At 45.3% G+C, this 22,471-nt stretch overlaps 2 gene segments (V, D, J or C); both read right to left on the minus strand.

Annotated features, from left to right (window-relative positions):
• Positions 1-1,353: 1,353 nt before the first annotated feature.
• Positions 1,354-1,842, minus strand: LOC101290368 (immunoglobulin heavy variable 4-59-like). The segment is given in 2 exon segments: positions 1,354-1,681; positions 1,766-1,842. Coding segments are annotated over 2 exon segments (395 nt in total).
• Positions 1,843-7,058: 5,216 nt separating this feature from the next.
• LOC101290114 (immunoglobulin heavy variable 3-23-like) lies at positions 7,059-22,030 on the minus strand. The segment is given in 3 exon segments: positions 7,059-7,384; positions 21,811-21,824; positions 21,929-22,030. Coding segments are annotated over 3 exon segments (360 nt in total).
• Between the last annotated feature and the right edge of the window lie 441 nt (positions 22,031-22,471).

Consider the following 22,471-nt stretch of genomic DNA (forward strand, 5'->3'; position numbering starts at 1 on the left):
ACCCTTGAACTCTGATCACCCCCAGTATTTGATCAAAGTCATCAAACCTCCTATCACCCACACGGTATCTGATCACCCTGGTCTCCCTTTAGCAAGAATCCTTTTGAGTTTATGTAACCAGAATCCCCTTAGCTTGTATTTCTTCTCTGAATAATTTCCAGTCCACTACACCCCACCGTCTTCTTGGCCATAAGCCCTCACTTGCCAGGCTGTATTTGGAATTAAGGCAAGTTTCCAAGGCTGCATCCCATATGCAGCAGCGAGTTTTCTCTTCATGTTTTGGGTGAGCTGCATATTGGAGACATGAGTATCATTTCACCACCCATGGCCATATAACGCATGCCTGAATGAAGCTGATGTCTCATGTATATTTTCCCTAAGTCCACTCACAGCCATTTGTGCGTAGGGACACTAGACTTTCCTCAGCCCTATGCCTGGGACTACTTTAAACAATCGCCAAGAATCACAGAAATGTGAAAAGCATGGCACTAATTTGACCCTAGAAAGTGCTCATTTACATGACAGGGGTTAAAAGAAGAAAAGGGAGTATCTCCTTGACAGACCTCAGAAGGGAATGTGTGTGTGTGTGTGTGTGTGTGTGTGTGTGTGTTGGGTGATTCAAAGAACTGGCCACATTGTAAATGTCCGTGAAAGATCACAAAATGACAGCATTAATTTTGGGGTGCTAATAAGCTAGCACGTAGCTGAATTTGAAAATATGTAATCTGTGAATAACGAGGATCATTGCATGTGCAGAATTGGGGCGCTCTGGCTTAGAGTCTGTAACACTGCATGTTGCAGAACTCAGCCTCCTTGTGCAGGTTGACTGAAAGCAGGATGGTGTGTCTCTTCCTTCCACATGTACAAAAAGAGGACAAAAATTAATAATGTTTAAAAGTCTCATGTGCCTTCCCGGGATATTTCCCAGTTTCACAAACATCAGTCTCACACTGAACGTTACGGTGAGGCTCAGGGTTGTACTGAGCTCCTTTGTGAAAAAGAAAACTAAAGACATGAAAACCAACCTTAATTCCTGTATACTATATGTGTGTGTGTATGTATAGATATAGATATATTTATATATCTATAACTATAATAAAAATAAAATTAAGCAAATATGTACATGCACACAAAATTTTCTAGACACAACATAATCCACAACAATGAACTAGTAGGATACAGAAGAGGGTGTCTGGTGGAGCTCCTGAGCAGGAAGTGGAAAGCACAGGTTCTACCAAGAATCCCCTCCCAGCCCTTATCTGCATCTGCCTCAGGCCTCAGCCCTGTTCTTGGTGGGTCCTGTGCGCCCCCTGGTGGTAACGGGCCTCGGTGCAGGGAGGTCTGTGTCTGGGCTCACACTGACTTCCCCTCACTGTGTCTCCCGCGCAGTAATACACGGCTGTGTCCTCAGTTGTCAGGCTGCTCAGCGATAAGTAGACTTGGCTCTTGGAGGTGTCCCTGGTGATGCTGAGCCGGGACTTAAGAGTTGGGTTATAATATGCGCTTCCACTATAACTCATCGCACCAACCCATTCCAGCCCCTTTCCTGGAGCCTGCCGGACCCAGGCTACATAAGAGCTGGTTAATGAGAATCCAGAGACAGTGCAGGTGAGGGAGAGGGTCTGTGAGGGCTTCACCAGGCTGGGTCCCGACTCCTGCAGCTGCACCTGGGACAGGACACCTGTGGACAGAGAGAACAACGGTGACTCATGGGCTCAGATGCAGCTTCCCCATGTGTTCACGTCTGAATCCCTGAGACACTCACCTCTGGGAGCTGACACCAGGAAGAGGAAGAACCACAGTGGATTCATCTTCTTGCAGATGAGATTCATGAAGCCCAGAAAATCTATTCAATCATGAGGAGAAACCCGAATTTAAGTGAACTGGTATTTTGTTTTTACCTTGTGACATAAGAGGATGTTTGCATATGGGAGGGACCAGTCTATAAAAATCGGAAAGTAGTGAAGGGAGGTCCCAGTCTCTGGGGCTCCACCTGAGGAGGGTGCTGACTGTGCCCTCCGAGAACTCAGCCCCACCTGGGGTCCCCTCCCTATGCCTGGGGGTCTCTGTGTCCAGGAATGAAATGATGCTGAAGGGCTAGTTAAGAAGTCAGCTGTGCTCAAGGATTAACGGCAGATTTGGGGAATAGACTTTAATCCCATGGATGTATATATTTCACATAAATACCCTTCACACATTCAGGGTCCTCCAAGATGTCAGACACAGACTCTTGTTTTTTCCTTTCTGCATTACCTCATGTTTATTTCCTGGATGCGCAAGTATTTGAGACAAACCATACATGTAATAATGACATTGAATTCAGACAGAGTTAGGTAAAATTTAATGTTTATCATAATTCACAACGGATTTCGTGTTTCCCTTAATTTGGGTGAACATTTCTTCACCTGAAAAGGTTTAAATATTATCAAGAGTTGCTCTGGAGGTGGATTTACTCTTAACAACTAAACACACAGTGTATTTTGTGGACAAGGTAGTCATTCTTGCTGAGATGGTGGTGGATCCCGGCACTGCTGACGTGGCCAGTAGCCTGACTTGCCTGTTTCCTGTGCACAACTGAGTGTCTGCAGGAACACCATGAGCTTCAGGGCTCCTTCCTTGTGGGTGGACGTTGAGGAATCCCCAGGGCTACCAAGGTCTAGAACAGACAGCTCCTGGAAGCTCCTCAGGACTCCAACATGCTGGGCAGGTGATCTGGTCACAGTGCACAGACTCACTCCTTCTAGAAGTGTTCATTTGTAACTCTGTCACAGCCAGTGACATTGGAGCTCAGGGAACACAGTTCCCACTGCACTGGGTGAGAGAACATGCATGATTCTTGGAAGTAAACCTTCACAGTGAATGGCTTGCAGAGTATGAGGGTGTCATGGTCAGAGGAAAGCCCCCACCTCAGGAAGCAGTTTCCCTTGAAAAGACCACCTGAGAGCAGCTCTCCAGAGTCCCTGTGTCACTGAGTCCGGGGACTGTGCCTGATGTCACATCAGTAAGGGGTGCTGGAGAGCAGAGCACAGCTCCATCGCATCTCTCTGTGAGCACTGAGGGTGTGCCCTCACCATCTGCATTTCAGTCTGCAAGGATGTAAATTTGGGATCACGATGGTAATGGTATGTCTGAAATTTATAGTGGGGTTGCCAGGGTGCTGGATGTTGACATGAGTGTGATCAGTGATGTTATCTCTCCTGGGAACCAGAAAGACCAATGTGAGTCCCCATCTCTGACTGACACCCTGTACATGTAGCCCTGGCTCAACTCCTGCCCTGAGAGGTCACACCTGTAGGTCTGGGGCAGGTCAGTTCTCCCTCAGCCCAGTGATTTCACCTGTACACTGACTGATGTCAAGCCTACTGTCTATGAGAAGATATTTACTCCATACAATTTCATGAACCGAGTACGATACTTCTTCTAGCTTTTCCAATAATATTTGCAGAGTAAATTAAATTCTAAAGAATCTGCCTGCTTGAATGTTGATAATAGGAGACCCAACAAAAGTAATATGGGCAAGAATCACAGGACAAGTCTGGACCTCGTTTTCAGGACCTGAAAATTGAGCTGATACGCTGTGGGATAGGGGAGCGGAAGGGATGGCATCTAAAACCTAGAACCAGGTGGGCCCATTATTCAGCAAGTGGAAGAAGGGCCTGCATTTGTACAGATGCCCCAGCATCTGACCTGCCCTTCTTGAGATGGTGGATTAGAGGAGATCCAGCCAAATTCATGTTAACATAGAAGGATATATAACAGGTGTCTTTATGCTTCAGTGGGTGGGGATGTGTTGTTAGTGTCTATTTAACCCTAGGAAAAATGTGTTAGGGCACCCGGACTAAAAAAAAGTTATTTTTCCTTTGTGGAGCTAATTGGAAGGAATTATGTCTGGAGACCAGATCATATGGTAATGCTGGAGGGAATATCCATTAGAGACGCCGAGTGGGTGATGGGAAATGAAGTGGGGAGACTTAAGTCATATTGCTCTGCAGGTTACCAGTGATGATCACAGCAAAAGGGCCTGACCATCGTGATGGGAGGGAGAAGGGCTGATCGTGGTGGGTTCATGGGGGCCACGTGGACAGGTCCTTCTGATGGTCTCTGTGTTTTCCCTTATAAAATCTTGAGGGTATAAGCTCAGAATGAGGTGTGGACTTCAGGAACATTGAGACCAGACGGTTTAGGTAATTTTGTATCTTTTTTGGGATCACTGAGTAAAGAAGAAGCAGGAACTATACTTGGAAATTAGCGGTGTCCTCATGTGATGTTAGGTTTGTTGCCTTAGATGTTACTCAATGTAGAGACATTAGCTATCCTCACATTACGTCTTCTAGATCCACTTGGAATCCAGTTTCAAATGTGAGGGATGTAGATGAAACATTTATTATGAAACAACGTGGTATCTAATTTTTAAGAGGTATAAGTCAAAATTATGGAAATGTGTTACTGAAATTGTAATTGTCAAACTCTTCTCTGGGGCAAAATAAATTAAAATTATTAATAATAATTCAAGGTATTGATTGTGTTTTCAACCGTTGCTAAATCCATTGAATGTTTCGAGTTACAATCATTCATAAACTCAGATCCGTCACGGGTAAAATTTATTGTTACGATATGGTCATTCTAACTTTGGACAGGGTAACCCAAGCGCTGACAGTACCTGGACCACCATCAAAAAATGTTCTGAAACATAACCTCGTTCTTACTCCTACTTGGGCCCCTGGTTACAATAATTCTTTTACTGATCTTTGACCCCTGCCTTCTTTTAACCAACTTGTTTAGTTTGTTCTCTCTAGAACACAGCAGTCTTCTAGACAAGATGACAATAATGCAAAGATTCCAGCCACTCCTCAGAACAGGTCCTGCCAAAATAAGAACTCACCCTGGGGCCCCTTAACAAAACAGAGCTCTGGGCTTCCCTGGTGGCGCAGTGGTTGAGAGTCCGCCTGCCGATGCAGGGGTCACGGGTTCGTGCCCCAGTCTGGGAAGATCCCACATGCCGCGGAGCGGCTGGGCCCGTGAGCCATGGCCGCTGAGCCTGCGCGTCTAGAGCCTGTGCTCCGGCGCGGGAGAGACCACAGCAGTGAGAGGCCCGCATACCGCAAAAAAAAAAAAAAAAAAAAAAAGAAGGAACAAGGTTTGTTCATAGAGGCTTCCAGGCCTGAATTCCCCATCCCTGGTGATAAGAGTGCTTTCCGTGCAAAGGAAAGCAGCGTCCGGCTGCTCGGTGCTGAAAGGCCAATAAAGAGGCAAAGTTGGTGAAAGAAAAGTTTGCTTTATTTTGGCTGCCTGCACCCGGGGGTGGGGGACTGACTTCTCTCCAAAGGCCACCCCGCACTGAGCATTTGTGGGAAAGCACTTTTATAGGCGGAAGGAGGGGCTACGGGCAGAAACGGCAGAGTCAGCTGTGACAGTCGTCTTGCAGTTGGTCATGTGGTGGTCTGATCAGCCTCCTCTTGATTGTTTTAAGTAGAGTTAATCTTCAGGTCCAGGGTCGGTTTGTTCCCATTTCTTTGAGGCCAGTTCTTGCAATTGTGGCAGCTTATGTCATGGCTACAGTCTGGTCATTATGGAGTTAACTTCTTCCTCCTGGTGGGAGTTTCAGTATCTATAAGACCGCTCAGGGGCCATGGACAAGAATATTATCAATAGCCCTTGAGGAGGAACTAAAGGTCCTTGATTTGCTTAATAACTAAACTATTAGTTTTTAGTCTTGTTGGACAGTTTTCCTTTCTTTCTGCATTTGCTCGCTTCTCTGATTAAACTTATTCTTTGGCTAAATGTTTTTCCACAGAAAAAAGGCAGGTGGAAGGCGTGAGGTGAAGGACAATTTCATTTCCATGCATAGATGTGGGGAGAGCACCTTTCACATGGGAGGTTTATTTCTTGCTTCAGGGTGACACAGAGGAAAGTCAGCATGTCCCTCTGCATTGGCTCTGTCTTAAGTCACTTTGAGGCATATTTTCGGGTGACCTACCCTGGGCGCCAACACTCAGGGCCTCTTTTATTATTTTGTTTCTACATATGCACACCAAGCATGTGATGTAGGTAACGAGATACTTGAATCCTACAGATGTGAAGCTAAACTGCAGCCTGGAATTGGCACGTGATGTGCTGGAGAGCACACATCAGGACACAGTGAGACCTCCTGTCGAGGCCTGGGCTTCTCCACCCTGGACCTGGCCTCCCCTGCAAAGGTTCCTGGACAGAGGTGGGCCTGCCTGTAGGTCTGCAGGACTCTTCGTGGAATGAGAACCTGAGTGATTTTCCTGCATTTTAGTGCTCACGTAAGATGGTGTGGTGAAGAAAGGAGAATAGATCTGTTTTCAGCAGCTTCTGAAAATTCATGTTATTATCCACCTGACTATAAACTTTCCCTACCAACTACACATGTGTCTATTGGTAATAGCTTTAACGATGAATATTTGACATAAAATAATCTGCACAGGAGAACAGGATGTAGGTATTATCTAAGCGTAGGGACTCTATTGGGCCTGGAAGCAAGGCGCACATGTAGAAACACCCCCACCCACGTCCCCTCTAACTGGCATCTTTCCCAGCGACCCACTGAGGATCCGGGGCTGCTCAGCGCATTTATGCTTCTCATGCAAGAGGTTAGCAGCAAGTCAACAGCCAGCATCCTGGCAGGGACAGCTGGTCTACAGTAGGGCAGGGCTGAGATATCACAATCAGGAAGGAAGAGTATGTTCAAGTCTTTATACATCTGCTGGAATAGTATTGAAACGGGTCTATTTAGACAAGAGTTAGACAAGGGAAAACCTGAATATATAACTTTGAGTCTCTGCCTTTCATATATGTCATTTATTCTCCTATTTCGAAAAGTCTTGTAATTGAGAGACTGAATTTATAAGTAAAGAACCATGGATGAGTACAGAGAGGTTCCCCAGGGAAAACTGCTATATGGAGAGGAAACCCCAGACCCTTAGAGGAAAGCAGCCCTTAACTACCATCTGCACCTGCTCCTGGGGCTGAAACACCCAGTTGTATGTCCTGAGTGCTCCCTGCATCCCCCCTCCTCCCTCCCTGCAAGGAGGTTTGTGTCTGGGCTCACACTGACTTCCCCTCACTGTGTATCTTTCGCACAGTAATACACGGCCGTGTCCTCAGATCTCAGGCTGTTCATTTGCAGATACAGCGTGTTCTTGGAGTTGTCTCTGGAGATGGTGAATCGGCCCTTCACAGAGTCTGCATAGTATGTGCTACCACCACTACTAATACCTGAGATCCACTCCAGCCCCTTCCCTGGAGCCTGGCGGACCCAGCTCATGGCATAGCTACTGAAGGTGAATCCAGAGGCTGCACAGGAAAGTCTCAGAGACCCCCCAGGCTGCACCAAGCCTCCCCCAGACTCCACCAGCTGCACCTCGCACTGGACACCTGCAAACACAGAGACATCCTGGTCAGGAGACTGTCACACATCCACTGATTCCCTCACTCACATCCACTCACATCCTCAGTGTCTCTTGCTCTCCATAAATTACCTTGTAAAATAGCCACAAGGACAACCCAGCTCAGCCCAAAGTCCATGGTGAGTGTTCTGTCCTGAACCCCGAATGGAGCACGTGGGAATCCGACGCTGGAGCTCCTCTCCCAGAGCTGCAGGGTCAGGGCTGGGGCTGCTTTATATCAGCAGAGGAAGGACCCTATTTGCATGACCTTCTAGTATATAAGAGGCTACGTCGTTGAATGTCCTCAGAAAGGGCAGGGTCTCAGAGCAGGTGTGAGAGTCTTGGATTTTGTGGTGTTGGTAGCATTTGGGAAATATAACTTTCATTGTGTGATTGTTCCAGAGTAAACTCTTAGGACTCGTATATCATCTTACATATGCACTCACATCCCGTGATGTAGCTGTCATTGTTACCCTCATATTAGAGGTGTAAACTACACCCAGAGGAATGGAGGGTGTGTGTAGTGTCCAAGGAGAAACATGGGGTGACCGTTAGATCCAGCATCTGCACCTGAGCTCTGGGCCAGGCTGCTCCCTGGAACCTACTAGAGGACACATTTGGAGTTGCCAGGTGAGGTTTGCAGATCCCCCTCCTGTAATGAGGTCATGATGACTTTGCTCTCTTCTCGTGTTTACCTAAATCATATGGAGGGGGTCAGCGTTGATGAGAAGTACTTTCAAGAGTCTCTTATGTTTCAGTATCTTCCCTCCACTCCTTCCCTCCCAAGTCATGCACTTCCTTATTTGTAATTACTGTAATGAGGTTCTTGACATGTAATATAGCGCACACACTCAGAATGAACACTCTGATGAATACTGACGGAGGCATAAGCATTATCAGGAGAGAACAAATCAGTTCCTCTCATTATTTTCAGTAGTTTCTGGGTTTCCTCCTTCCTGTCCCTTGTTATCTTCCATCCTGTCCCCACATCACCATTGATCTTCCCTTGTTCCTTCAGGTTACTTTTCATTTTCTAGAATTTATAAAAATCGGAACATAACATATGTTCAAAACAATATATATATATATATATATATTTATTGTTATGGCTTATTTTACTCTGCACAAATATTTGTGAATACTCTCATGTTTTCGTGTGTATCAAGAATCCTTGGTTTTAATAACAGGTTGCATTTCAAGAATGATCATAGCACGATTGGCTTATTTATTAAGCTGATGTGTGATATTGGAACTCTTTCCAGTTTCTGGGTGTTACAATAAAGCTGATACTCGTCTTGGAGACGCAGAGAGATGAGAAGCTGAGAAAATGCTTCTTATTTAGTGTTCTTAAAACAGCCTCAAAATGGGGCAAGTTGCACATTATCAAAATCTCACCAATATATCAGATAATTATAGAACTAAGACAGCAACAAATTTAAATCTTGGAGAGAGACAAATGCTCACAGAATAACAAAGAATAAGAATGTTAATCCTGACATAGGCTGCTGAATGGAATAAAAACTACTACAAGATTAAACTAGAAATGTTTTCCTTGAGGTCGAGTGTGGTTAGGGTTTAATAGTGTCCCAACGTCTCCTAAATACCTCGCCAGTGTCAGCGTGGTCCTGCTAAAGTGTGAGTCAGATGGTGTTACCTGGCTATCCACACAGATGTGTCTTCCTACCTGGGACAGCCCAGGATTCCTGCCTGAGCTCTTAGGTCCTCCTGCATCCTGGGGAGGACCTTGGCCCTGGACTTGGATCTGCACTGTTTCATAGCATCTCCGCTCACAGTGTGACCTTTGTCCCCTCATCCAGTCCCACTGTGCCATATACTTACCACATATGAAATAGGATCACACGGGGGAATGAATAATTATGTTCCAGGTGCTGAATGATGGACAAAACCCTGCCACAACCCCTGACAGTTTCTACTGACAGCAGCTCTTTATTTTGTTCACTGTCTCTGCTTAGGGAGGGACTGGAGGAGAAGCCCACCCTGCCCGATGCAGGGTCGCTGTGCAAGGCTCAAGTTCAGCGACAGGACCTGCTCCTGTGATGCACACTCACGTGTAAGAAAGGGTGACCCTGACTGTAGGCTGGGGGCTCGGCCGGGTCTGAGGGCTGGCGTTGGGTCCACCTCGTGTGGACATTGCTTGGGCTCTGACTTCCTTTCAGTACGATGCCTGGGTCAGCTGAGTGGTCTCTGCATCAGAGCCCTTCCTCCGCGCAGTCACTCACACACCTAGACAGAGCTTAATGTAAGACCCCAACGTCATGCTCGTAATATTTACATAAGTGTCTTGATACTTAGAGCTCCATCATTGACTGCCCAGGAATTATGGTGGTCTCTTCATTTACAATTGAGAAAAATTGAAAACCACAAATACGTTCTTCCATAAATTAGCAGATAAACAATGAGTGATGTATCCATGCTGTGAAATTGTATTCAGCGATCTAAATATTAAACTATTATATCATGAAACGACATGAGGGAATCCTAAATGCATACTGCTAATTAAAAAATCGGTCTGAAAACGTTCAGTTTCATCTATTTCACCTTTGGGAAAAGGCAAGTCTATATATAAACCAATAAGATAAGCATTTAGCAGGAATTTGGAAGAAGGTTTTTCATAAGATAAACATGGGCAATATTTAAGGATGGTGAAATTCTTCTCAATGAAATTGCAGTAGTGGAATCATTGCACTATGAATTTGTCAAAATATATACAGTAAGAGGAGAACTTTTTTAATATAAATATAAATTTTGTTTAGAAGTTCAGAGACTGAAGGATGGAACGATGCACACTGTATACATGATACCTAATATCATAGTGAATCTATGAATTAACATGGTTGGAGAAGGTGGGAAAGTAGGTTTTGACCTAAGTGACTTTGGAAATGAGTGGAGTCTGAAGGCTAAGTTGTAAGCACTGCACGTAAGCAGTAGAGCCTGGTGGATAATGGTATTTCCATCAGGAGTCAGGCTAAGCATTCAGTTACTACTGTGCATGTGGAATTGAACAATTAGTAGCTGGATGGCATCGGTGGAGCCAGTTTTCTCACTGTTGGATGGAACGTAACAGACAGGCAAGGTGGAAAGTCTGGATTTAACCATGTGATGTTGCTCTAGGATTGGAGATGTAAGAATTGTCTCACATTTACCTTAACACAGGTCAGAAGGTGAGATACAGAGATAGTTGCAGACGTGTGTGTGTATACGTGGGGTAGTGCACACAGATATATTTCCAAGGTCTTTTAGCTTATAGGGTCTAGAGCCAATGCTCCCAGTAGACAGGACACCAGCATTAGTATCCTAATACCCAATCTTCTGATTCCTATTACTATTCTCCAGAAAAGGATCCGCAACTCAGCTGAGGCATGGCTAATTCTAGGGCCAGAGAAGAGAATACACATGATTATCCTGCAGATTCTTGTAGCACCAGAAAGTAAGGAAGTCTTCACACAAATGGATGGGGGCCCGTAGAGAGGATACAGGAGACAATCTGAAAGAGCTCCCCGTGGCTGACAAGTGGTCACAATTACAGAAGCAAAGAAAATGCCTTAGTATATAACCTTAACACAAGTTATGAAACAAATACCTAGACTCATACTTATATAAAGAGATTGAATAAATATATCTAATGGGGAAGGTAGGATAAATGTCCCTTATGGAATAACTTCAGGTACCTCATCATGGTCATCCTCCCTTCAAGAAGGTGCACTTAACCCTCCATCCCTGAAAGTGGCCTGGAGTATGGACATGGCAGAAATTATGGGTGCCCTTGTGTTACATGATGAATTGTTAGATATAATACCCCAAACATCATTTGTAATATAAATTTGTAATTTTTCTGTATCCATTAAAAATTCTGTTCTGAAAACAACAATAGCAACAGAAAGAATAACTTCACTGATAAGGGAATTAGGCACAGACTTGGAGAATGTGCTTTCTAGTATCATATTCATATGGACTTGTATCATGAATATACAGCAAATTAATAGCTCAATGACAGCAACAAAAAATGAAAATAATGTACACTGTGCCAGTGATTTGAAGATACTTACACATAGAAGAGATAAATGTTTTAACAGGATTCTTCATTAAGGAAACATAAAATAACACGATGATGAAATACTGCTACTCACTTATTACAACAGTTAAAACACAAAATAAAAAAAAATTTAAATACTGGGGATGATGTAGAGCAAAAGGCCCCTCATCCGCTTGCTGGAAGGATGCCAGTGGCCGCCAATTGGAATAAATTTGTCAATTTCTCAGAGAGAAAACCAGACACTCACCATGGGATCGAGGAGTGAGCTAGAAAAGTATTTACAAAAGTTTTAAAAATATTTATGTTAATGCAAATAACTTCATACGGGTTCTTGTATCATCTTTACACCTTCGAGCCTTTACCACTCCCTAAATATGGGTTATGTAGTCAGTTTTTATGGTTATTTTCCATACGACTAGGATATACTTGTTTCTGTTCCCTTTTATCTATCTCGCTATTTTATCTAAATTTCTATTATCAATCTCCACACTAGATAACAAGGTGCAGGCAACACAGCCTACATGTTACAGCCCAGCCTGTGTCCCGACATTTCCAAAGGTCCCCCGAGCAGAGAATGACTGCAGTGCTGTATGGACGTCAATTTCCGAATATCAACATGACTCATTCTATTCAAGTGAAAGGAGTTGCATCAGACTGGACTGGAGAGATTGTCAGGATGAGAGGAATTGGAAATCCATCTGATGCTGGAAAGCAGATTTAAAGTTCAACAGTAAAAATTATTGATGTCATTAAACGATTAAACACTTGACAACTATTAACAGAAAGTAGTGACCTAACCTTCAAATAAAGGTCTCTTGGAGAAATATTTCTGTGTGGCTCTTCCAAAGATAGATGGGGAAAGACAGACAAGCCTGACTCCATGAAAAAGTCTCAAGTGTAGAGACAAGAAAGTTCCCTTGAATCATAGTGAATGAGGCTTTCAAGGGCGGCAATGGTCCAGTGGAGAAACCACAGCTTCTGAGAGAAAATCCCTCCGTGACATCCTCTGCACCTGCCCTGAAATGGGTCCTCTTGTTTCCTGATGACCCTGATCGCCCACTGGTGGTTGGAGCGGCCCCTGCAGGGAGGGTCCTGTCTGGACTAACCCTGACTTCTCACTGGGCCTCCTGGGACAGTAACACAGGGCTGTGTCCTAGGTCATCACAGAGCTGAGCTGCAGGAAACACAGAATTTGTGAGCTGTCTCTGAGGTGGAGAGTCATTTCTGGAGAGACAGCCTGTGTGCTGTGCTATTCCCAAAACCAAAATACCCCAGTCACCACAGCCCTTTCTCTGGGGGCTGAGGGATCCAGTCCCAGCAGTCAGCAACGTTTGTGATGGAGAATCCAGAGACTGAGCGGGTAAGGGAGAGGATCTTCAATAGTCCTGGGCCCGATTCCTGCAGCAGCACCTGGGACAGTATGCCTGCGAAGGAGAATCAAGGAGACACCCACTTCACAGATGTCATCCCATAACTCCACCTTCCTCAGACCCAGGAGATGCTCACAGCTGAGGGATGCCCGCAAGAGGAGGAATGACCAGAAGATTTTCATGTTCATTTTGATTAATGCTTTGACTCTAAGAGAGTAATGTCAGTGAAGATGAGAACCCTGACTCTGAGTAGCACAGGTGCTGTGCTTTCCCCTTGAGCCTGGGTGTGATGTGCAGGTGGAAGCATGTCTCCATATAAAGATGGTCCCGGCTGGTCCTTCTCTAGGGCTGTGGAGGAGGGTGCTGGCTGAGATCCAGGGTGGACACCGCTTCATGTCACCTCTGAAGAATGGGTGATGTTTCTTTTCCAATACGATACTTACATTTCCATATATGTCTATCTGCGTCTATATTACAGGTGTACTCGTTGGCTAGTGTGGCCATTACAGAATAACAGACTGGGTGGATTAAACAACAGCAATGGATTCCTCTCAGGCCTGGAGGCAAGAAGTCTAAGGTCACGGTGTCAGCAGGTTTGGGTCCTTCTCAGGCCTTTCTCCTTTGCTTGCAGATGGACGTCTTCTCACTGAGTCCTCAGGTGGTCTTTTCTCTGTGTGTCTGTGTGCATCCCTGGTTTACTTGTCTGTTCTTTATTCCTCTTCTTAAGTGTGACAAAGACCCCTGACCACCCCTTAACCAACACGCTCCTTGCAATTCTCTTCTCAACTAGTCTTGACCTGTGGGCTTCTGTGTTTATATGTGCATGGCCAGGTTTTGTCAAGAGCCCTGCTAAGTGAGAATAATGAGGATCCCCTACCCTTGAACTCTGATCACCGTCAATATTTGATCAAATCCTTCAAACCCCCTATCATCCATATGTTATCTGATCACCCTGGTCACCCTTTAGCAAGAATCCTTTTGAGTCTATTTAACCAGAATCCCCTTAGCTTGTATTTCTTCTCTTAATAATTTCCAGTCCACTCCACCCCACCATCTTCTTGGCCATAAGCCCCCACTTGCCAGGCTGTATTTGGAATTAAGGCAAGTTTCCAAGGCTGCATCCCATATGCAGCAGCGAGTTTTGTCTTCAGGTTTCCGATGAACTCTATATTGGAGACATGAGTATCATTTCACCACCCATGGCCATATAACTCATGACTCAATGAAGCTGATGTCTCATGTACATTTTTCCTAAGTCCACTCACAGCCATTTGTGCATAGGGACACTAGACTTTCCTCGGCCCTATGCCTGGGACTACTTTAAACAATCGCCAAGAATCACAGAAATGTGAAAAGCATGACACTAATTTGACCCCAAAAAGTGCTCAATTACAGGAGGGGAATTGAAAGAAGAAAAGAGAGCATCACCTTGACTGACCTCAGCTGAGAATGTGTGTGTGTGTGTGTGTGTGTGTGTGTGTGTGTGTGTGCGCGCGCGCGCGCACGTGTGTTGCATGATTCAAACAAGCAGCTGCATTGTAAATGTCCGTGAATGACCACAAAATGACAGTATTTATTTTGGGGTGCTCATAAAAGCTAGAAGTAGGTGAATTTGTAGTTATGGAATCTGTGAATAACGAGGATAATTGCACGTGCAGTATTGGAGCACTCTGGCGTTAGAGTCTATAACACTGCCTGCTGCAGAATTCAGAATGCTTGTGCAGGTTGCCTGAAAGCAGGACGGTGTGTCTCTCCTTCCACATCTACAAAAGCAAAACAACAATTAATACTGTTTAAAAGTCTCATGTGCACTCTCAGGATATTTACAAGTTTCACGAACTTCAGGCTGAAATTGAAAATTATGGTGAGCCGCAGGGTTGTTCTGAGCTCCTTTAAGAAAAAGGTAAATAAAGAAATGAAAAACAACCTTAATTCTTGAGTATTAAATGTGTCTGTGCAAATGAATATATATATATATATATATATATACACAACTATAATAAAAATAAAAATTAAGCAAATATGTACATGCACACAAAACTTTCTAGACACTTCATAATCCACAACAATGAAACATTAGGATACAGAACAGGGTCTCTGGTGGAGCTCCTGGGCAGGAAGAGGAAAGCACAGGTTCTAACAAGAATTCCCTCCCAGCCCCTATCTGCACCTGCCACAGGCCTCAGCCCTGTAATTCGTGGGTCCTGTGCTCCCCCTGGTGGTAACGGGCCCCCCGTGCAGGGAGGTTTGTGTCTGGGCTCACACTGACTTCCCCTCACTGTGTCTCTCGCACAGTAATACACGGCTGTGTCCTCAGTTGTCAGGCTGCTCAGCGATAAGTAGACTTGGCTCTTGGAGGTGTCCCTGGTGATGCTGAGCCGGGACTTAAGAGTTGGGTTATAATATGTGTCTCCATCATACCACATGTTACCAACCCACTCCAGCCCCTTTCCTGGAGGCTGTCGGACCCAGGCTACACTATTGCTGGTTAATGAGAATCCAGAGACAGTGCAGGTGAGGGAGAGGGTCTGTGAGGGCTTCACCAGGCTGGGTCCCGACTCCTGCAGCTGCACCTGGGACAGGACACCTGTGGACAGAGAGAACCACGGTGACTCATGGGCTCAGATGCAGGTTCCCCATGTGTTCATGTCTGAATCCCTGAAAAACTCACCTCTGGGAGCTGACACCAGGAAGAGGAAAAACCACAGTGGATTCATCTTCTTGCAGATGAGATTCATGAAGCCCAGAAATTCTCTTCAAGCATGAGGAGAAACCCGAATTTAAGTGAACAGGTACTTTGTTTTTACCTTGTGGTCTAAGGGGATATTTGCATAAGGGAGGGACCTTTTTATAAAAAGCAGAAGGTAGTGAAGGGAGGTCCCAGTCTCTGGGGCTCCACCTGAGGGAGGTGCTTACTGTGCCCTCAGAAAACTCAGCCCCACCTGGGGTCCCCTCCCTATGCCTGGGGGACTCTGTGTCCAGGAATGAAATGATGCTGAAGGGCTAGTCAGGAAGTCAGCTGTGCTCAAGGATTAACCGCAGATTTGGGGAGTAGACTTTAATCCCATGGATGTATATATTTAATGTTTATCATAATTCACAACGGATTTCTTGTTTCCCTTAACTTGGGTGAACATTTCTTCACCTGAAACAGTTTAAATATTATCAAGAGTTGCTCTGAAGGTGGATTTACTCTTAACAACTAAACACACCGTGTGTTTTGTGGACAAGGTAGTCATTCTTGCTGAGATGGTCATGGATCCCAGCACTGCTGACGTGGCCAGTAGCCTGACCTGCCTGTTTCCTGTGCACAACTGAGTGTCTGCAGGAACACCGCGAGCTGCAGGGCCCCTTCCTTGCGGGTGGACATTGAGGAATCCCCAGGGCTAGCAAGGTCTAGAACAGACAGCTCCTGGAAGCTCCTCAGGACTCCAACATGCTGGGCAGGTGATCTGGTCACAGTGCACAGACTCACTCCTTCTAGAAGTGTTCATTTGTAACTCTGTCACAGCCAGTGACATTGGAGCTCAGGGAACACAGTTCCCACTGCACTGGGTGAGAGAACATGCATGATTCTTGGAAGTAAACCTTCACAGTGAATGGCTTGCAGAGTATGAGGGTGTCATGGTCAGAGGAAAGCCCCCACCTCAGGAAGCAGTTCCCTTGAAAAGACCACCTGAGAGCAGCTCTCCAGAGTCCCTGGGTCACTGAGTCCTGGGACTGTGCCTGAGGTCACATCAGTAAGGGGTGCTGGAGAGCAGAGCACAGCTCCATCGCATCTCGCTGTGGGCACTGAGGATGTGGCCTCACCATCTGCATTTCAGTCTGCAAGGATGTAAACTGGGGATCACGATGGTGATGGTATGTCTGAAATTTATAGTGGGGTTGCCAGGGGTGTTGAATGTTGACCTCAATGTCATCAGTGATGTTATATCTCCTGGGAACCAGAAAGACCAATGTGAGTCCCCATCTCTGACTGACACCCTGTACATGTAGCCCTGGCTCCACTCCTGCCCTGAGAGGTCACACCTGTGGGTCTGGGGCAGGTCAGCTCTCCCTCAGCCCAGTGATTTCAACTGTACGCTGACTGATGTCGAGCCTGCTGTCTATGAGAAGATATTTACTCCATACAATTTCATGAACAGAGTACTATACTTCTTCTAGCTTTTCCAATAATATTTGCAGAGTAAATTAAATACTAAAGAATCTGCTGCTTGAATGTCGATAATAGGAGAGCCAATCACAGTGATATGGGCAAGAATCAGAGGACAAGTCTGGACCCTGTTGTCAGCACCTGAAAATTGAGCTGATACGCTGTGAGATAGGGGAGCGGAAGGGATGGCATCTAAAACCTAGAACCAGGTGGGCCCAGTATTCACCAGGTGGAAGAAGGGCCTGCATTTGAACAGATGCCCCAGCATCTGACCTGCCCTTCATGAGCTGGTGGATTAGAGGAGATCCATCCAAATTCCTGTTAACATAGAAGGATATATAACAGGTGTCTTTATGTTTCAGTGGGTGGGGATGTGTTGTTAGGGTCTATTTAACCCTAGGAAAAATGTGTTAGTTCACCAGAACTGAAAAAAGTAATTTTCCTTTGTGGAGAAAATTGGGGTCCATTCAGTCTGGAGACCAGGTCATATGATAATGCTGGAGGGAATATACATTAGAGATGCCCAGTGGGTGATGGGAAAAAGAAGTGGGGAGATTTCAGTCATCTTGCTTTGCAGGCTACTAGTGATGGTCACAGCAAGAGGGCCTGACCTTCGTGATAGGTGGTAGAAAGGCTGATGGTGGTGGCTTCATGGGGACCACGTCGACAGGTACTTCTGATGGTCTCTGTGTTTTCCCTTATAAAATCTTGAGAGTATAAGCTCAGAATGTATTGTGGACTTCAGGAATATTGAGGACAGATGGTTTAGGTCATTTAGAATGTTTGCTGGAATCACGGAGAAAAGAAGAAGCAGGTGCTATACTTGGAAATCAGCAATGCCCTTGTGTGATATTAAATTAGTTGTCTTAGACGTTACTGAATGTAGAGACATTCGCTATCCTCACATTTCATCTTCTAGGTCCACTTGGAATCCAGTTTCAAATGTGAGGGATGTAATGAAATATTTATTATGAAACAACAAGGTATCTAAAATTTAAGAAGTATAAGTCAAAGAAATGGAAATGTGTTACTGAAATTGTTATTGTCAAATTCTTGTCTGGGGCAACATAAATTAAAATTAATAATAATTATTCAAGATATTGATTTTGTTTTCAACCATTGCTAAATCCATTGAATCATTCAAGTTACAATCATTCATAAACTCAGATCCATCACAGGTAAAATTTATTGTTAGGAATCCGTCATTCTAACTGATGAAATCTCACTCTCTCATCAAGGATCTGTGTCTCTGTGGACACGCAGCACAGTTCTCACCAGCAACACAGGAAGGAGGGTACGTTGGTACATTTCTACTTTTCCAGTAGAGCATCTCTGATGAAGTCCCCCCTCTGTTTACCCATTCCATCCCTGTAGTATGTGAAAGAGGCCTTTGAGTGTACTGTGATATGTTCCCACATGAAGTTCCCATGGCTTAGGAAGTGAAAGTTTAACTTCACTTTTCATTGTAATAGAAACATAACAACAAATATTTGAGAAGCATAAAAAATACATTTGAAATTTACCCAGAGGTAAGCTAGAGATTGGCAGAAAATTTTTGCAAAAGACTTATCTAGTATATCTGATTGTTATCTAATATGTACCAAGAAGTCTTAAACTCAACAATAAGAAAGAAACAAAAGGATTAGAAAGTGGGCTAAAACCCTTAACAGACACCTGGCCAAAGAGACAAAGAGTTCGCAAATAAGGCTGTGGGAGAACATATGTCACAGGGAAGTGCCAATGAGAACAAGGACATATCCCTGAAAACTTACAAGAGTGGATCAGATCAGGACTCTGAGAACCTTAAACACCTGCAGGGTGTGAAGCAGCAGGCGGTCCATTCACAGCTGGTGGGGATGCAGAACGGGGTGCACCTTGGGAGACATTTTGGGGGCTTGCTGCAAAACTAAACATACCCGTTTCTATGTTTCAGCAGTAGTGCTCCTTTGTATGTATGTGAAAGACAGTAAGACTTTAGTCCAGAGAAAACCCTGCACATGATACTGACTTAGCTTTATTCATATTTGCCACAATTTGGAAAAGACCAAGATGTCCTCCCATAGGGAATGACTAATAAACTGTGTACACCAGACAATGGACACTGAAATGTCACAGCGATTTGGAAGAAATATCGAATGGTGAGATGGAAATGCAGAAAAGAGATGCCAGAAAAACACACCTGGCGAGGTGATGTCAGCAGAATGACAGTGGCCGTGAGGACTGAGGTTCCTAAGAGGTTGTACAGCGTGAGGCTGAAGAGAAGACAACATGAGTTTGTCGGGAGGGAAATGTCCTCCTCTGCCCCTCCTGAGTTCCTGAGGCTGGACTGATAACACAATTGACAAAGACAGATTAACAGGAGAAAAGGAACCATTTCAACCATAGGCATGGACGTGACATAGAAATGACCCATAAGTGACCAAATCAGGCAGCTTTTATATATTTAGACAAAGATGCAATATTTGTGAGGAATTGGTAGAAGGAGGAAATGTGCGCTTTGGGTGCTCAATTAGTGAAGAACCTAAGCAGGGTTTGGGTTGGCGTAGTCATTAAAGAAGGAGCAAGGTTTGTTCATCGGGACTTCCAGGCCTGAATTCCCCATCCCTGGTGATAAGATGTCCCTCTGCAAAGGAAAGCAGGGTCTGGCTGCTCGGTGCTGAAAAGCCAATAAAGAGGCAAAGTTGGCAGAAAGGAAAGTTTGCTTTATTTTGGCTGCCTGCACCCGGGGGTGGGGGACTGACTTCTCTCCAAAGGCCACCCCGCACTGAGCATCTGTGGGAAAGGGCTTTTATAGGCGGAAGGGGGGGCTACGGGCAGAAACGGCAGAGTCAGCTGTGACAGTCATCTTGCAGTTGGTCATGTGGTGGTCTGATCAGCCTCCTCTTGATTGTTTTAAGTAGAGTTAATCTTCAGGTCCAGGGTCGGTTTGTTCCCATTTCTTTGAGGCCAGTTCTTGCAATTGTGGCAGCTTATGTCTTGGCTACAGTCTGGTCATCATGCAGTTAACTTTTCCTCCTGGTGGGAGGTTCAGTATCTATAAGACGGCTCAGGGGACATGGACAAGAATATTTTCTATAGCCCTTGAGGAGGAACTAAAGTCCTTTATTTGCTGAATGACCAAACTATTATTATTTAGTCTTATTGGAGAGTTTTCCTTTCTTTCTGCATTTGCTCACTTCTCTGATTAAACTTATTCTTTGGCTAAATTGTTTCTACAGAAAAAGGCAGGTGGAGAGCATGAGGTGAAGGACCGTTTCACTTCCACACCTAAATGGGGGAGAGCACCTTTCACATGGGAGGTTTATTTCTCGTTTCAGGGTGACTTGGAGGAAATTCAGAGTGTCACTGTAGTGGGTCTTACGTCTTACGTCACTTGGAGTCTTACGTCACTTGGAGGCATATTTAGGGGTGCCCTACCCTGGACCCCAACACTCAGGGCCTCTTTTATTATTTTGTTTCTACATATGCACACCAAACATGTGATGTAGGTGTCGGTTTACCTGCATCTTACAGATGTGAAGCTAAACTGCAGCCTGGACTTGGCAGGTGATGTGCTAGAGAGCACACATCAGGACACAGCGAGGCCTCCTGTCCAGGCCTGGGCATATCCATCCTGGTTATGTTCGCTCCTGCAGGGGTTCCTGGACGGAGGTGGGCCTGCATAGTGAGGCTGCAGGACTCTTCCTGGAAGGAGAAGCTGTGGGACTTTCCTGCATTTTAGTGCTCACCTAAGATGCTGTGGTGAAGAAAGGAGAAGAGATTTGTTTTCAGCAACCTGTGAAAATTCATGTTATTATCCACCTGACTATAAACTTTCCCTACCAACTACATATGTGTCTATCGGTAATAGCTTTGATGATGAATATTTGACATAAAATAAACTACTCACTAGAACAGGATGCAGGTCTTATATAAGCATATAGGGATTCTATATAGCAAGGAGCACATGTAGAAACACCTCCACCCACGTTCCCTCTAACTGGCATCTTTCCCAGCGACCCCCTGAGGATCCGGGGCTGCTCAGCGCATTTATGCTTCTCATGCAAGAGGTTAGGAGGCAAGTCAACAGGCAGCATCCTGGCAGGGACAGCTGGTCTACAGTAGGGCAGGGCTGAGATATCACAATGAGGAAGGAAGAATATGTTCAACTCTTTATACATCCGCTGGGATAGTTTTGAAACGGGTCAATTTAGACAAGATTTAGACAAGGGAAAACCTGAATATATAGCTTTGAGTCTCAGACTTTCATATATGACATTTTTCCTCGAAATTTGAAAAACCTTTCTAATTCAGAGACTGAATGTGTAAGTCAAGAACCATGAATGAGTACAGAGAGGTTCCCCAGGGAAAACTGGTATATGGAGAGGAAACCCCAGACCCTTAGAGGAAAGCAGCCCTTAACTACCATCTGCACCTGCTCCTGGGGCTGAAACACACAGTTGTATGTCCTCAGTTCCCCCTGCATCCCCCCTCCTGTCTCCCTGAAAGGAGGTTTGTGTCTGGACTCACACTGACTTCCCCTCACTGTGTATCTTTCGCACAGTAATACACGGCCGTGTCCTCAGATCTCAGGCTGTTCATTTGCAGATAAAGCGTGTTCTTCGAGTTGTCTCTGGAGATGGTGAATCGGCCCTTCACAGAGTCTGCATAGTATGTGTAACCACCATTCCAATTAATACCTGAGATCCACTCCAGCCCCTTCCCTGGAGCCTGGCGGACCCAGCTCATGGCATAATCATCAAAAGTAAATCCAGAGGCAGCACAGGAAAGTCTCAGAGACGCCCCAGGCTTCACCAAGCCTCCCCCAGACTCCACCAGCTGCACCTCACACTGGACACCTGCAAACACAGAGACATCCTGGTCAGGAGACTGTCACCCATCCACTGATTCCCTCACTCACATCCACTCACATCCTCAGTGTCTCTTGCTCTCCATAAATTACCTTGTAAAATAGCCACAAGGACAACCCAGCTCAGCCCAAAGTCCATGGTGAGTGTTCTGTCCGGAACCCCGAATGGAGCACGTGGATATCCTGGGCTGGAGCTCCTCTCCCAGAGCTGCAGGGTCAGGGCTGGGGCTGCTTTATATCAGCAGAGGAAGGACCCTATTTGCATGACCTTCTAGTATATAAGAGGCTATGTCGTTGAATGTCCTCAGAAAGGGCAGGGTCTCAGAGCAGGTGTGAGAGTCTTGGATTTTGTGGTGTTGATAGCAACTGGGAAATATAACTTTCATTGTGTGATTGTTCCAGAGTAAACCCTTAGGACCCATATGTCATCTTACATATGCACTCACATCCCGTCATGTAGCTGTCATTGTTACCCTCATGTTAGAGGTGTAAACTACACCTAGAGGAATGGAGGGTGTGTGTAGTGTCCAAGGAGAAACATGGGGTGACCGTTAGATCCAGCATCTGCTCCTGAGCTCTGGGCCAGGCTGCTCCCTGGAACCTACTAGAGGACAGAGTTGGAGTTGCCGGGTGAGG

The sequence above is a fragment of the Orcinus orca genome, chromosome 2, assembly GCF_937001465.1.
Source record: "Orcinus orca chromosome 2, mOrcOrc1.1, whole genome shotgun sequence".
Lineage (NCBI taxonomy): Eukaryota > Metazoa > Chordata > Mammalia > Artiodactyla > Delphinidae > Orcinus > Orcinus orca.